Below are 17,486 nucleotides of genomic sequence, written 5' to 3' on the forward strand. Positions count from 1 at the left end.
GAATCAGAATCTAGTTTGCTATTTATAAGGTACACTAAAACACAAAAATACAGAAAGGCTAAAAGTATGAATAAACATATCAGACAAATACCCACCAAAAGAAGGTTACATTAATAACCATCTAAGTAAACTTGAATGCAAAATGCATTGATAGTTATTAAAAGGATCATTAGATAATAATAATTTCCATTTACCAGGAAGATTTAACAATTTAAAACTTGAATGTGCCTTAATAAATAACCTCAAGTACAAAGTACGATACAAAGTAACAATTGGCCTAAGCAGAAGGAAGAAACCACATGGTAGTGACAACTTTCCACTCACCAGTCACCGAAAATACAAGAGGACTTTGCAGCATGTTTTAGTACCAGAAAGTAACAAAGTGCTTTAAATTAAAAAAAGGATGGGGCACATCACAGGGAGTCAGCCTAAAAGAGCTCTCAGTGGCTCAAGGTGGAACGACCTGAGCAAGAAAATAAAAGCAGTATCAGATTATAACCCAAAGTATCAAATAAGTACATATGAATCCAATTGATATAAACAAATGGTTGATTAAATAGAGGAGAATGGACAATTTTCCTTGCAGAAGAATTCCAAATGAAGTATGTAACTGGTCCTCCCTCTGGGAAATGCCATTTAATTCCACTTGAGTGTGAGGTGGACCTAGTGACTTACTTTCAAAAAATATAGAGAAAGCAAAGTACTATCTTTAGAGTGGAGAAAGCTGGCATATATTACCTTACCCACGTGATCATGGCTAACATGACCAGTGATGTCCTCTGGGTATCACGTACTCCCTGATAGGCTGGGAGAAGAGAGTATTTCATCTCTTCAAAAACCCATCACCTCTAACCATGAAAATGTCACACAAACCCAAGTTGAGGGATGTTTGACAAGATACTCGACCAGAACTCCCCAAAACTGTCAAGGCTGTGAAAAACAAGACAAGACCGAGGAACAGCCACAGATCAGAGGAGCCATGACAACTGAAGGCAGCATGAATGGCATCCTGAGTTGGACCTTGGGACAGAACAAAAGGACATCAATAGCAACGACAAAAAAAAATGGACTGGGAAATCCAGATAAGAACCGGTAGTTAGTTAACGGTAACGTGCCAATGTTGGTTTCTTAAGTTTTGACAAATGTACCATGCTAATATAGGATGGAACATTAGAGGGAACAAATACAGAAATTCCCTGTAATATCCTTCCAATATTTCTGCAAATCTAAAATTATTCTAAAAAGTTGATTTTTAAAAAAATTAATGAAAAGGGGAAGGAGCAGTCTAGTTCAACAAAGCCGAAAGTTACATTATTGAAAAGACTAATAAAGTTTACGAACTTTTGGCACGATGAACTGGGGAGAAAAAAGAGAAGGTAAAAATAAACAATATTAGAATGTGCAAAAAGCAGGTAGAGCAAAAAGTACAAAGAGAACAATGTGAACTTAATATCAATGCATTTGAAAACTTAGATAAAATGCACTATTTCTTGAAAAGCCGTAACCTGACAAAACTCAGTCAAGAGATAAACAGAAAGCTTGTATAGTACTTTAAACTACAAAATAAACTAATGCAGTAGGTAAAAATCTTTCCACATATAAGTCTCAAAGCTCAGATAGTTTTAAAGATGAGTTATTGATAAATATTAAAAAAAAAAGTCATTTGACACTTATCCAGAGCAAGCTGGAAAGCTCCCCGAACTCATTTTATATGGCTATGATAACCTGGATACCACATCTTGACAGGAGCAGTGGGAGAAAGGAAAACAGTAGGCCAATTCTGTGCGTCAACATAGATCTAGGGGCACCTGGGTGGCTCAGTTAAGTGTCTGCCTTCGGCTCGGGTCATGATCCCAGGGTCCTGGGATCCAGCCCCATGTCTGGCTCCCGGCTCGGCTGGGAGCCTGCTTCTCCCCCTCCCTCTGCCTCTTCCCTGCTCATGCTCTCTCTCTCTCTGTATCTGTCTCAAATGAATAAATAAAATCTTTTAAAAAAAAATAAAAAAAAACACCACACATCTAAAAACCCTAAACTGACTGGTAATAGTAACAGTAAGTGGTATAGATGTGCACAGATAGCTTTTTATGTAACAGCATTACATACTACATTCTTAAAAAACTTTAGTACATTAGAAAATTACATGGAAATCCAACTGAAGACCCCAAACTTTTCCACACCTAATTCTAGACACGAAGAAGGCTCTAAAGGTCCCACGCTTAAGAAAAGCTACACTAGTGGGTAGCTCTTGCATCTGTTGTTAACCTGATTTGAACGCTAACACGTATTGAAGAAATCCTTTGTCTTCTCTCTTCCTTAATGATTTTCCTTCAGTAGGCTCTTTTATGCATTATTTCAGAAAAATCTCGAGCTTTATGCTGTGAATGAATGGTGTGGAGGGAAAACAGAGGTAACCGACCTTAATAACTATTCCTCGGGTTGCAGTCTAGTGACTCACTTACCTTGGGTGACTGTGTTCCTGACTCCTGCTTTCGGCCACATCTTTGCCACTGTCCCATTAGGGCCCACAGTGTTTTCCAGCAACGTGAGGTACACAGCATTGATAGAGTTATTCATCGTGAACAGATGAGAAACTGAGGCTCAGACAGGACCAACTGCTCAAAATGAAATAGGAGAGCCAGGGCAGGGAGGCAGATGTTCTCCTAGCTCAGTGCTATTTGCCACATACTAAGTCTCTTCACCTACCACTCCCTTTCTGTTTTTGTCTGTCTTGTTTTGAAAGGCGTAATGACTTTGCTCTAGTAGTGAACTCCAAGCTCGGTGGGGACAGATGATATTGCTGGGCAAGCCTGACTGAGGCAGATCTGAGGTTGTTCTATAGTTTCTGATAGAATCCACAAAGAAGCCTCAGGGTATACTGAGGAGGTACTCATTGGTCACCGTCCCTTCCACCTTTGCACCAGTAGGATGAAACCTGTTCACCTGGCCACATTACATGAAGACAAATCTTGTTTACAGCATTTGATCTGGTTGCCCACCTGTCCCAGAAGCGAGTCTCCAGATTCGCAACTGATAGGACATTTACACTTATTTTCTCTACGTCATATATCAAAGACTAGCACGAAGAAGTGGTAAAGGAAAAAAAAAAAAAGTCGTAAGGAAAATCCCTGATGAGCCTATTTGATGCAATCATCCATGATTTTACTCACAAAGGCATCATGGTCTCTAAAATTAGAGACAGGAAGTTTCTGTCTCTATCAATTTCTATCTCTATCAATTTCTGAAGTGATAAATAAGAGGAAATGTTATCATCTATGAAGACAGAGACATCGTCATATAATAACGTGACTGATCCCACGGAGGCCACCTACTACTCTGTGACATAACCTGGAGTCCAGAGAAAGTAGGGATTACTTTGTATATGCACTCCAGTCATGTCATCGTCTGGTACCTGTACTTGAAAGCTGGTGCAGCCGAGCTGGCCCTTGTCGGGTGCGGAGCAGGCCGCAGACGGCCCTACTAAACTGCCCCAGAGCCCATGAAGACATTGGACACACACACCTTACGGTAAACGGACACATAAAAGCCATTCTGTGTTGCTGGTTAACCTTCCCCACCCTCAGCCTGACTAGCAAAACCGAGATGTATAACCACACATATCAACCTAGAACTTTGCCCTGTAACGCATTGTCTCCAAAAGTCTCTTTTCTCCTTGCTGTGGGTCCTCAGCGGCGCAATCGCCGAGTGTGAGGCCGTGTGAGACACATTCCTCCTGCAGGAATGTGTCTGGTTCTGTCCTTGACTCACTTTTTTCTTCCTTCCTTTTTCCCTCTCTTCCTCAGTCTTAGCACCAGCCAGACCTTTTCTGTTTAACTCTATTCTTTTATTCTGAAGCGCTCCGAGTGCTATTCACGGGAGATGTGGTGGCAGAGAGCACCTAGAGAGCTCAAAGCTGGGTAATAAGGATGTGCTCCCGGAAGCATTTCCAATCCAGACAGCACTGTTGTCCTTCACTTCAGTCGATAACAAAAGGCGATCCTTTTTCCCTTTTGAATTTTTGACAGAGGTAGCTCAGGTAATGAGCAAAACGGTGCTCTGAATGCGTGTCTTGACAGACATAAAAATGATCATAAAGAGAGACTATGGCAAGCACTGTAGAAAAGTCAGACTTGACACTGACAGTATTTTCAACAAAAGTCTATATAAATATCAGATACTGCAGACCTGGATAAGAGAAGCTTATGTTCATATGGCGAGGTTGCTAAAACCCGAACATTCTATTAGCAAAAAACTGAAGAGTCTAATTACATATGCGCTGCAGTATTTCCACTTAGCATGAGGTATTGCAGCTCTACCTACTTTTCCCCGTTTTCTCCTCTCACAATTTACATCTCCGTGGCTGACTGGCAAAGGCAAGCATGATAGAAAAACAACTAATCAATACTGATAGAGTATAATTACCATATTTCCCCTTTTACACATGACACCTTAGAGTTTCAGAAAGGTTAAGTGATCTGCCCAACCTGGGTCACTTTGCAGATTTTAGAGCCAGACTCAAGTAGGGATCTTTTGCCTCTTTTTTTATTCTTTCATTGTGACAGCATGACATTTCTGAATGACATCTGTTAGACTCTACAGATTACAGGAAACATCATACCCCTTCAGTTTATCTTAGATAACTTCTACCTTAAACTGAGGTTCAAATTTCCCTAAACCCGGCATTTCTCCTTTTTCTTAAGCTACATGTCACCCAAATGTTGAATCCCAGACCGACTCCAATTTGTTTTATACCACCCAGAGATACCTGAAAATGTACACATTTTAACCTGGAAAATTGATTTAATGTGTAATATTAGGTATAATGCATGCATGAACATATAAACACACCTTAAATTACACTTTACGGTGTGCCATTATAAAGAAAACAATAGTTTTACAGAATAAAAGTAACTATGGCAACCTATAGATTCAAATCAGGCTGCCTCGAGGCAGCAGCTTCCAGGTGCCTCAGTAACTTTCCATTAAAATGTGTCTCAAACACACCCGTTTCGGGGGAAGCATCAGCTGAATTTCCTACTTAATGTTCTCAATTTGATTATCCCTTTCAGTGTTAATGACTACAATAATCTGATCATACACAATTCTCTGGGTGTGTCTGTTTGACTGCAATCTTTTTATCCTCTTGCATTTCCGAGTCCTGCCTAACATTGGGAGACCTGTCTTTTGATATCCACTGGTCGGGAGGAAGACAGACAGAACCAGGAGCTAAGAAACCGGTGTAGTAAGAAAGCCGCTCATGTTGGTTGTCTGTTAGCCATCCCAACTGTCCCCTGTTTTCGCCGCTCCCTTACTGCCCCCGCCCCGCCCCCCACCCCACCCAGCGAAGTTTGTGGAGTGCAGACAGTTTACTTTGGAGTAATGGGAGACAAGGCTACCGTCTGCAACTTTCCCCTAATTCCCAAGTAAGGATGAGTTCCATAATGAGGTAAAACCCTGAGCTGATCCTGAGACTAGAATTGGTTTTCTTTTACTGTGGGATGAGAAGTGGCAACAACGACAACTTCAATTCAAAAATATTTATTGTGGGGGCGCCTGGGTGGCTCCGTCGTTAAAAGCGTCTGCCTTCGGCTCAGGTCATGATCCCAGGGTCCTGGGATCGAGCCCCGCATCGGGCTCCCTGCTCGGCGGGAAGCCTGCTTCTCCCTCTCCCACTCCCCCTGCTTGTGTTCCCTCTCTCGCTGTGTCTCTGTCAAATAAATAAATAAGATCTTAAAAAAAAAAAATTATCGTGTGCCCACAACATGCAAGGCAATGTGGCACATCCTCCTACAGAGCATAACAGGTGAAGAGAACCAATTTTTGTCTTCAAAATATGACCTTGTGGGATAGAAGGAGGGCAGTGTGTGTGGATTTAGCATGTCGGTTTGCACGATAAAGTTTATAAGGAAACTACAGATAAAAGGTGTTCTGTGTTTGTGTTAACAGAAGTCTTCTTCAAGGAGTTTTATGATACCGGACTATCACAAACTTGGAAAAAGAAACATTACGTGGAGAATAAACAAGTTGCCTGGGGTAAAGATCATGTGGGGAGGGGTACTGGGAGAGACGTCTGGGTGGACGGGGCAGGAATGATGTTGAGAAAACCCTGATACTATAGCTTGGAACTTACCTTTAATTTCATAATCAAACAAGAATCTGAAGTTTTCCAAAAGGAGTATAATAAAAGTTAATCTGTAATTCTGAAGGTGATTGCTAGACTGTTGTTGGGAGAAAAAGAAGTAGTAGAGAGATGTATAAAAATAAATAAGCCAGAAGAAAAAGAAGGCTTGAGTGTGGATAGTGCAATGGAAATGATAGGGTGCTATAAAGGCAGAACATTGGCACAGGCAACAGGCTGGGTCTAGGAGGTGAAAGAAAAAGATGAATGAAAAATGAACAGGCCATGAATGGAAGTGATATTCACATAACTAATGCAGTCATTCATTCATTAACCAAATGTTTACTGAACACCTATTTTGCGCCAGGAGAGTTACTTTTTGCCAGGCACCCTGTTAGGAGCTAAAAGAGGTAGAGGAGCTGGTTTAGTGAGATGATGGACTCAATTTCTTTTTTAAACATGCATTTATTTTAGAGAGGGGTGGCCTGGCAGGGGGAGAGGAGAAAGAGAATCCCAAGCAGACCCTGCACTGAGCCCAATGTGGGGGCTCAATCTCCACGTCCCTGAGATCATGACCTGAGCCAAAATCAAGAGTTGGAGGCTTAACCAACTGAGCCACCCGGGCACCCCAAGATGATGGACTTCATTTTATACACAGAGAGTTGAAAGTGCCAGAACATTCAAGCTGTCAATTGTCGATAGAGACCTAGAGCTTAGGAAAGTAACTGGTTTGGAATTCTCTGTGTAAAGACAGGTCACTGAAGCTGTGGGAAGGGGCAAGATCACTGAAGTACAATTTTTCTGTGAAGTAGAAAAATTCTCAGAACAGAGCAAGTTCAAGAACAGATGTGAGAAAAGAACTATACTGCACTTGGGAGTCGGGAGGAAAAAAAAGTTATTAGCAAAGAGATGGTCAAAAATAAATAAGAAGGGAGCCGAGATGAGATAGTGCTGCATCAGGGCAGATAAGCGGCGTCTCAAGTAGCACACGTCCTTGGAAAGTCCGGAGCATCAACTTTTCAATGGGAGTGAGGGGGCGCGAAGCTGGAGAAAAGGCTACTGCATTAGGTCCTTACCCAGTCTACCTCAAGAAGCCCTGTTGGCAAGGGAGGAGCTAGAAGCCCAATGAGAGGAATGGAGATGGAAATTTGGTTGGGAAGATGAAAGAGAAGGATGGAAAGGTAGCTTGACAGCTTAACGATACTTAAGACAATGTGAGCTACCAGTTAAACTCTTTGACTATTCATGTGCCAGGCACTGTTCGAAGTGCTTGATACACATTAATGCATTTGATCCCTACGATGATTCATGAATTCTGAGAGAGATACTCCGTTGTATCTTTCCCACAGATAGGGAAGTTCAGACAAGACTAGATTATGAGGCTTGCCCTACCTCACACTATTACTTCGCATTACTTTGAACCCAGGCAGTCTGACTTCAGAATCCCTTGACCACTCTGTTCTGTTGTGAGGCCAGTAAAAGCTTACACAGGCTTGTGGGAAGAACGGAAGTACAGAGGGAGAGAAAGAGAAGGAATAATGGTTGAAACGAGCTAAAAGGGGGATGGGAGAAAGGGTACCTCCTTTGTGGGAGGAACCCCTGAAAAGGTTCCCTGGGAACCGGATTAAGAGAAGAGAGGGGCTGAGACACGGAGAGATTTGAAGCTTAGAGGCACATGATGGTTGGGGCCTGCATTAGGTGACTTTTCACCCTTTTGGCTCAAAACACTAAAAGGGGACACTTGTTCCTAAAGTAGAGATTAGGGGGGCTCCTTGCTTAGCGGGGAGCCTACTTCTCCCTCAGCCTGCCGCTCCCCCTGCTTGTGCTCCCCCGGACAAATAAATAAAATTAAAAATAAAATAAAATAAAATGAAGTATAGATTAGGGAAGGGGCTAAGAGAAGACACCACATAAACCTCCTTATTTATCTTGCTTTATCAGTGAAAGCTTATTCCACAGTGGAAAAGCAAGAAGCATCAGGTATACACAAACCTATCAGCAAGCCTTACCCAGACATACATATGCATAACAATAGAAATACAGAGGACACTTAAGCTGCGCCACCCTAGTACTAGGTGGTACATAAGAACTAAAAGGCAACTTCTAATCTCATAGATATTCCCTTCCTTTCTCTATCAAGTGGCTTTAACGGCAAAAAGAAACCTAAAGTGCAGCCAACGTAAATCAACAGCATATTGATGTACATTTTTCCTTTGTGAGTTTTTTCCCCGCCTCTTGCAAGAAGTGTTTGCTATTTAAAATCTGTTACTAGGTGATAGGGGCAAAGCACATTTTTCTCTCTTCCCAAGTCAATCCTACACATTTCACTGTGTGTTTGTAAGTAAAAATACCTGTTGCCGTGCACATGAGAGGCGCAGAATGCAAAGCTGTAATGGAGCAGGGTTGGGTCAATGACAGCACCATTTTCTGAATGTTCCATCAGTTCTGTAAGGTAGCAGAGATGTCTGTGACAGCCTCTCACACCATAACGGGCACAGTACTCATCTAACACAAAGACTTGGCCAGGGCTAAACCAACCCTGCAAAAGAAAAAAAAAAATTTCCTTTCTGTACTAGGATTTGCTTTTCTGCAGGCACTCTTTGACACTGTAAGAAGAAGCTGAATCCAAGTGTCTTTTGACATTTTTTTTTAAATTAGTGGTAGGTTTCATATTATTTTCATAAAGCTAATGTCATCAATTTTGGACCTGATCTGGGACACTCGTAATTGAATACTGTTCTCTCTTCATTGCCACGGCAAGACACGGGCTACCTGCTTTTCTCCACTGTCATTCAAAGTTGGCCAAATTTATTCACAGTATCTAAATCATCAGTCACAGAGAATAACATTCTGAAAAACTTCAAACCCTGTATGAATCAATTATAAAGAGAATGGTTAAAGCAGATACTATAATTGAAATTGCCTAGTTGCCAAAAACATTTTATAAAGTGAACTAAGAAAATTCCAGTTAAGTCTAGTGGTAGTAAACACATCCTATTTGGGAATTTGCATATTTGGGACATTGTTCTCATTCTCTTTGTCCCTCTAGGACCATATAACAAGGGCTAATGGCTTACAATAGTTTCTGGTTCTCTTAAAATGAGATGTGAAGGGTGCGTGTGTGTTCGTGGATGCTTGTGAGCCAACTGAACCAGCAGGGAGCCGGCTTGGCTAACAATGGAGGTCAGGGTTAAGCAGAGTTGCTTTATAAAATGTTTCGATGGATCATATGGACTAAAAATAAACAGTTTTAAAAGGGGGCAGGATAATTTTGCAAGAGAAGGAAAAGATGGGTGAGAAATGCAAAAAGGTACAGCAGCAGTAACACACAGAAGAATAGGGGAGAAAAAAGAGCACTCAAATACTGTGGTGATGGTGCAGGCGCTCAACTAGACAGAGAACATGTCTGGGAGTTAACTGCGGTCTCCAGGTTAGACACATAGGCTACGATTCGGTGACCTTTAGTGAACCGCTCGGGACACTGAAAATCAGTTGCTGGGTCATGGTTTACACCCAGGACCATCCTGCCTCTAAACAGTCTCATCACACCACGCTTACTACCCTTTAGATACAGCTGAAGACACACGGTAGTGTTCTCCTCAGACTCTTCATCACATGCGATCACCCACGTCACCCAAACAACTTCTAATACTTCAGTAACTCCCTCCGCTGAGTGGAATCCACCAGGGAAGTCCCTTATTGGTGTCCACTCTAGGTGTGTTTCCCCTTGGAAAGATAGCATAGGGTTTTGTGATGCTCTTCCTCTTCATGTAAAGTTTGGGCCGGATCGGGTTTAAGCCATACAGTCACAGTTACAGAGTAATAGGTACTTAAAGTCTATAAATGATTTATCAGGAAAAAAAAAATTAAAAAAAGTGATTTATCAGGGCAGTAAGTTGTCATCACAACAATAAGTGGTTTCAGTTCTTCCTGTCTATTCAAACACCTCCAGTGAGCTTGGAGCACATCCTGTCTGAAATCTTAAAGACAAGGTAGCTTTACTGTAGGTAGCTACCACATTCAGGAGCCAAGAGACTCTGTGGTGATAGATACATTTCAGAGGAACTGCCACCGACAATATAAATCCTTGGAAGGGCACATATGGATGACTAGGCTGCAGTTTAATGCCCACATTCTGAGGAAGTCAAGCATTCCTTCAAAATGTAAATTATATTTTATATTCCAAATTTTGGCCAGTTTCAACACAGACAGAGTAGCAGTTTACTCGATTCAATCCCATTTATTTATTTATTTTTTAAGGAATTCAAACTATCTTTGGAGGGCTAAATGAAACCAAAGATTTTCTCTGTTACATGGGGCCCTGTCATATTTCTCGCACTGTTTCGTTCCCCCATCACTTGGATTGTCCTTCTAGGAACAAAAGAGAAAAATGAAAGATAGCAACATTTGGTGAGCAGAATTTAAACCTTAAAACGTCTATACAGGTGTTAGTAAATCCTGTCCCAGAGGTTGTTTTATCTTCATTAAAGCCTTTATTTTCATTCAGCCTTCTCCAGAGGGACTGATAAACCACAATTCAGGGTCTGTTTGAGTCTATTCTCCTGTCTATTGAGTGGCCCGGCAGTGGTCTTCAAGTGTATAATTTTCAAATTGGGAAGCAATCGATTGGAATCCTTCATCCTTAACTCCCAACTACAGTTATTAAAGGAGTCAGGAATAAAATGCTGCTTCATAACAAGTGTTTCTCACTTAAAAAAAAAACAACAAAAACTTTCATTCTAACCTATGAGACTGGAGAGACAGACTTGTACTTACCAAGCAAGAATAGGAATCATTCAGTCTGTGATCCAAAGTCTGCCTCTGCAGTATTCTAAAAAGGAAGGCGTGGTCTAGCTTGCAAGGATTAGCAGAAATAAACTCATCCATACCATGTTTCTGAAAACGGTCTGCATCTGTAAATTCAAAAAAGCATGTATAATACATTTATTTTTCTGGCTTAATAATGGCAAATACAGTTTTTGAACACAAAATGCATGCCTCATGATAACAGGCTATTTTGTATTACAAAAAATACGATGCCAAGAATTCAGCATAGTAACATAGATTGTAATTTTTTGGAGCCTAATGAATAATTACCTGGAAAAATCTGTAAATCATTTGAAATGAGGAAATTTCTATTTTCAAAGCTACTTTTAATATTCATCAGAGAACTGATCTTATTTTCCAATTTTAAGAAAGGTAGATGCGCTTTAAGTATGTATTTACAGAAGGAACCAACTGGAAAAGAACCGAGATCTATTCATAAAAAACAGCAACGATGGCTAGAAGCTTGCTTTCCAAATGGCAAACTAGGGCAGAAATGAACACACAGGCTTCCGCTGGACCACTTCCAGTCTTTTTTTTTTTTTTTTTTTTTGAGTCTTATTTAATGGGACCAACCTTAATGTAGAAATGGCAATGAATGCTCTCAAGCTTCAAGTTTAGGAGACATGAAAAAGGGAGCATCATGTTTGTGCAAATATGCAGACAAAGCATAACGTCCCAAATGGCACTTCAATCAAAGGTCCAAATTTACTGTTCTTTACAGATTGCATCTTTCAACGCCTGTAGACCCTGCGGGTTTATCAAAAGGCAAGCTTTTATGATTGCTTTCATTAATGGTATGTTTTGTCAAAGTCTTCAATGTGAGTTATTTACTAAGTATAGACAGAAAAAGCCACCCACCATCCAAAAGGAGTGCTGGGGTGTTACTACATTAGCTCTGTTAGAAATGTAGCGCACATTGGGCAAGCAATCAGTTATCGGGATAAAAGTGGACTCTCCTGACAATGGTAGAGCTGAGGCTCCATTGTTCCTTAAAATTCATAGATAGATCTCATTCTGGTAATTATAAGAAGTAGAGTCCTAAATGTAAGCTGAATGTAGTTTTTAAAACCTATATGGTACAATCCTAAAATTGCAAAGGAAAGGAGACAAAAGTTTATTGATTAAACGCAATTATAGAGTCAGGCTCATAATAAAACTCAGTATTGATCTGTGGACATGATGCTAACATAATCAGTCACATTTAGATATTTAGCCCAGATCATATTGATCCTATGTCAAATTCAACTTTCAGCCATACTTGTGGATGGAAGAACTACGTAATTCAAGCTGAAGGGTCTTCAGAATCACATTAAAAAAAAAAAAAAAAGATCTCACATCAGTGACAGATATCAAAAGGTGATTGTGGCAAGTAAGCATCAATGGGTGTTCATTGACGATGGAAGGTATGAGGTTATGATCCAAGGAGAAATTGGCATATGTATTCCTTTACATTTACTAATTACTTAACTGAATGATTAAATGCATTACATATGGTAAATCAGTATTAATTGGATGAACACTAAATGTTATTAAACCACTTTTCCTGAACTGAGAAATGAGACAATTCAACTTCTCTTGTATTTTATTCTTATGTCTGATGGTCTTTCAAATGAAAGTCTTTCAAAGTTACATAAATGATAATGTGAAATAATATAAAATGAGTAGACAGAATACTGAAAAATGCAGGCACATATATTATAAAACCGTTATTTTATATTTTAAAGAATCTTAAAGTCTTCATTTATCCATTTATTTGAGCAAAAAAAACTTTTAGTGTCACCTTTATGTAATTCCTAGTTTTATAAAACAACTGCTGAATTTTATTATTTCTTTCAACAGAGAAGGTCATAACAAGTTAAAAATAACACCAATTAATGACTTATCTATTAAGAACAGGATATATAAGAAATTCCACAGAAAATCCATCACTCTTTTATTCTACAAAATACATACATTACATATTTAAATACATACAGTATGTTCTACATAATCCTCTTTGTACTTCTACCTTTTATAATGGGTTATAGGAGCAAAATATTTATTTTAAAGCAATGGGTATATGGCCTTTAAATAATATCTACAAGTTCTTGAAAAAAAATTGAGTCTGTTTCATTTCTATAATTAAATCATATTTTCAAAAATGAATATACTTTATGAAGCATTTTCCTCAAGAAATATAATTCTAAACTATATATGTGCTAATGTGTCAAGCCCTTTGGAATCACACACATGAATGAAAAATTACTTTGCCAATGATTACCTTTAGTGATAAAAATATTCCTAATAGCAGTTTAAATCACAAAACAGACCCCATATTGACAGTGATAAAACTTGTAGGCGAACAATATTCTATTAAAAAAAAACCAACAACCTACACTCTCTCTGGCGCCATAATTCTATGAAAAGTGAAATGTATTCTTAGGGATTATCTCATCTTCAAAACACAGGCTGTAAAGACAAGAATCTCTATTTCTTTCTTTTTATGTCTGATAAGCACAATTTAAAATATTTTATGCAATCTGAAGAGAAACCAGAGTGAAGGGGGGGAAATCGGAGGGGGAGATGAACCATGAGAGACTGTGGACTCTGAAAAACAAACTGAGGGTTCTAGAGGGGAGGTGGGTGGGGGGATGGGTGAGCCTGGTGATGGGTATTAAAGAGGGCACCTACTGCATGGAGCACTGGGTGTCATATGCAAACAATGAATCATGGAACACTACATCCAAAACTAATGATACTGTAATGTATGGTTGATTAACATAATAAAAAAACAAAATATTTTATGCAAATATACTTCACCACGCACCACTGATTGATTAGTTTCCATGAATTTATGAAGAAATAAACTTTGAAAAAGCAACAGTTTTGATCTCCCTGTGTGAGAAATCTTTCACTTTAAAATCCTCTCATGAACTAAAGTAAAGTAAGAAAACATCTATTGTTAAAATATTACCTAGTTTTATTTCTGTAAAATAATATTTTCATATAGTTTTCTCTTGGCATAACATATCAACATCTACTCTTAGAAAACACAGAGATATCATCTGGATCAAATGAACTGTGCTTTCAATCAATTACATAACCAAATGCAAGGCTTGGAGACTTGCTTTAAAACTGGGTTATGCTCGATTATCTCCAATTAATGTTTATTAAAACACAAAATTATGGTGACTAGTTTTAAATGAAAAATTATTCATGGCACTAATCAAATGTTCACTGATAATGACAAATTTCAGTTCAGTTTATCTTCCAAAACGATGTAAGAAAATTATCAAAAGAAGCCAACAAGATATGAGCTTGAACAATGCACAGCAAAACTGTCATAAATTGTCATGATTAACCTATGGACTAACTACAGATGTGGGACATGGTAATTGAGGATACTGGTGGAGAGTTTCTATGGTAACAATTGGATATATGCTCCAGCATCTTTAGGTGGTACTGTCACCAGGTGTGGAAGAAGTGGATGGAATAAAACCCAAATTGAGAAAAGATTATTATTTGCTATAGATTTATGGAATTATAGAAGCTTATTCAAATGGAACCTGAAAATTTAAATTTTTCCTTAGGGTAATAGCTGTTGGAAGTCAAGAGAAAAGAATAAGGAGGCTGACGGTACCAATTTAAACAGTTAACACTGACTTGAAAATAGCTAGCCTACAAAACAACGTGAGGACTATTAGCAAGCTGGTAGGCCCCCCTGTGGTGTACGTGAGGGGGCTCTTTGGTGGGCACTGACCGCAGCCAGCCCCTATGTGCTCCAGAATCCAAGACCCAGGACAGGCATCTAAGTCCGAGTTCCAAATGTGAGATGGGGAAAAAATTTAACTGACACGTTTCTTCTTCCTTCGCAACTAATTCTAAGGATGCTGCATTTCTTTCTTTCTTTTTTTTTTTCCCTGCTGCTCCCGGTGTGCAGAGAAATTAGGGATACAAAACAGGCGAGGAGAAGGAAGTGGGGGAGCGGCAAATGAGATACTGCAGGAGAAGAGGCAGCCGTTCATTAGCATTCGAGACCACTCAGGTGTCCAGGCCTGGGAATCAAGTACCAAAAGGACTATGAAGAAGGCGCTGCTACCTAAGAGCTCATCCGCTCCTCTGCAAAATCCTGAACTGAACTAAGCAGCATATGAACCTTCTGAAATACAGTAACTTGGCTTAAAATTGTCTTATGGTTAAGAGCTTGCCCGTAGCTGCATTTACTGATACCACATCTGATTATACTTTCCTTGTCGCTCAAACTCTCACTGAGCTTGAAAATTCACGAGAAGGTAAACATGGCACAGAGAAGGACCTCATGTATTTTTATAGCACCTATGTGGCCATTAATAGGAAGTTTTATGTTACAAAATTCTACGTGGATGATCTTGGTTGATATTTTTTGTTTTACGTACACATTTTATGCTGAACACCAAAGAGAAACAACAATACATATATTAATTAGGAGTTTGTTCACACCTCTATTATTGACCCAAATAATTTCTTAGCTTGTTTTTGTTAAACTGACTAAAAACGGATGTATGAATTTACACATCTTGCTTTCTGGGGCAAATAACAAATAAGTAGTATTTTCGCATGACAATTTTAATCAACACATACAGACCTAGAATCATAAACAAAGCAAACCAGTATTCAACATTTACGTGAAATAATATATTCAATGTAAAGTAAAACATACCTATGAAGTGTGAAATTTAACTTGTAAGATCAATCAAGAAAATAAGCTCATAAAATTAAATGTAAGTTTATATTCTGATTTAAGAATTTTTTAAAAAAAAATTTGACTTAAAAAGAAGGTAACTTTTCTGGTTCATTTTTGACATTTCTTTATTATTAGAAGTCAACTAGTATTGTGTTGTATTATAGTACATACATATTGCATTACATTATATACAGAAGAGAGAAAAATGAAAAACAGGTGCTTTGCATAGTGAAGGATAGTTTAACCAAAGAATGTCTGTCAGTCTGGCAAAAGGCAATGCACTGTTTGAAGCAGAAAATCTGGATAGCACCCTACCTGTTCAATTTGCCTTATTTTCTTAGAATTTCTAAATATCCTGAAAATCAAAGAAACCGCGAAGTCGAATAGATTCACGTACCAGAAAAATCTGTAAATACATACCATCATTTATATACTAAAACAGATAAGGTTGCCTTCAAATAAGGTAGACTTTGGAAATTTATTATTTTGTTCTATCTCAACATTTAGTCAGTGTGTTTAGTTTTTAAAAAGAGCTTTCTTTAAGTTATAACAGATACTTCAGAGATAATTCAGAAAACAGAGGAAATGAATCAGTAACTAAACCCTTTAAACTCATCCACTGTGAATAGTTTAGGTATAATTCTACCTATATTTATAAAATTTTTTAAGTTATAATATCACATACATAATTTAGTACTTTTCCACTTAACATTACTGAGTATTTCTTTTCCATGCTATTATAACACCTCCACAGCCATTACCTTTATTCCCACATGAATGGTAGGTATTAGGTTGTTTCTACTTTACTCTTTGGCAAAAATAGATACTTTTTCATAAACGGTAAAGTTAACCTAAATATTCTGGGTTTGCCTAGAAAGTCGGAGACTGACATTGCAAACAAGACCATGATATTCCTTTAAAAAAAATCACATTATTATAAAGATTTTACTACAATGAAGCAAAAAAAAAAAAAAAAATCATGAAAATACTTACCCTTGCCGGCTACAGGTCAGCAGAGGAATGAAAAAGCATATTTTAATGGATTAGGAGCATACTAATTTCTATAACTAGTCATTTTAATTTCGTATCATTTTCTTACTTTCTACTAATGACTCTAAAAGTTGTTCTTCCTAGAGGTGATCAAAAACGAAGAAAAGGAAATGCCAGGGAAATCGGAGAAGGGAAGAAAATATTAAGGGCTAACTACTCTCTGGAGAAGTCCAATGGATGGATTCTCTGAGATAGGTCAAGATCAGTATTCTCATTCAATGAGGTATAAACACATTTTTCTTCCTTCCTCCTCTCCCCCCACCTTTTTAAAGAAAGATAAAACAGCAGGGTCTTCTGTGATAGAAAACTTTACTAAACATCTGGAATACAGGAAAGCTGTTGTTAACATAACCAAAACAGTGTGGCTTTTTAGAACAAGTTTGGATTTTTTTTTAAATTTTATTTTTTTTTAATTTATTTGACAGAGAGAGAGACAGCGAGAGCAGGAACACAAGCAGGGGGAGTGGGAGAGGGAGAAGCAGGCTTCCCGCTGAGCAGGGAGCCCGATGCGGGGCTTGATCCCAGGACGCTGGGATCATGACCTGAGCAGAAGGCAGACGCTCAAAGACTGAGCCACCCAGGCGCCCCAAGTTTGGATTTTTTGGAACAAGTGAATCAAGGGGATAGAAAACTCCATTCCACTTAGCCAAACAACACTGCTTTGACAATAGGCTGATATCTGATCGTAGAAAGGGTTTGTGAGAAAGAGATTACATGGTTATTTGAATCAACTGATTACTAGATCTTGTATTCATTAATTCTATATTGCATAGTCATGGTCTTTTTTTTTTT

At 38.7% G+C, this 17,486-nt stretch overlaps 1 protein-coding gene across 4 annotated transcripts in view; it reads right to left on the reverse strand.

The window, feature by feature from the left end:
* The window catches only part of CADPS2 (calcium dependent secretion activator 2), a 508,166-nt gene that overhangs the window by 132,294 nt on the left and 358,386 nt on the right, over window positions 1–17,486 (reverse strand). For all 4 annotated transcript variants that reach the window (XM_073899136.1, XM_025865736.2, XM_073899137.1 and 1 more), the window contains exons 12-13: window positions 10,892–11,028; window positions 8,467–8,654 (exon numbers count right to left, since the gene is read on the reverse strand). In XM_073899136.1, coding sequence (XP_073755237.1) covers window positions 8,467–8,654; window positions 10,892–11,028 — 325 coding nt within the window. The remainder of the gene's footprint in view (window positions 1–8,466; window positions 8,655–10,891; window positions 11,029–17,486) is intronic.

The sequence above is a fragment of the Callorhinus ursinus genome, unplaced genomic scaffold (genome assembly GCF_003265705.2).
Source record: "Callorhinus ursinus isolate GAN/ISIS: 27379988/994484 unplaced genomic scaffold, GSC_fseal_2.0 scaffold12, whole genome shotgun sequence".
Taxonomy (NCBI): domain Eukaryota; kingdom Metazoa; phylum Chordata; class Mammalia; order Carnivora; family Otariidae; genus Callorhinus; species Callorhinus ursinus.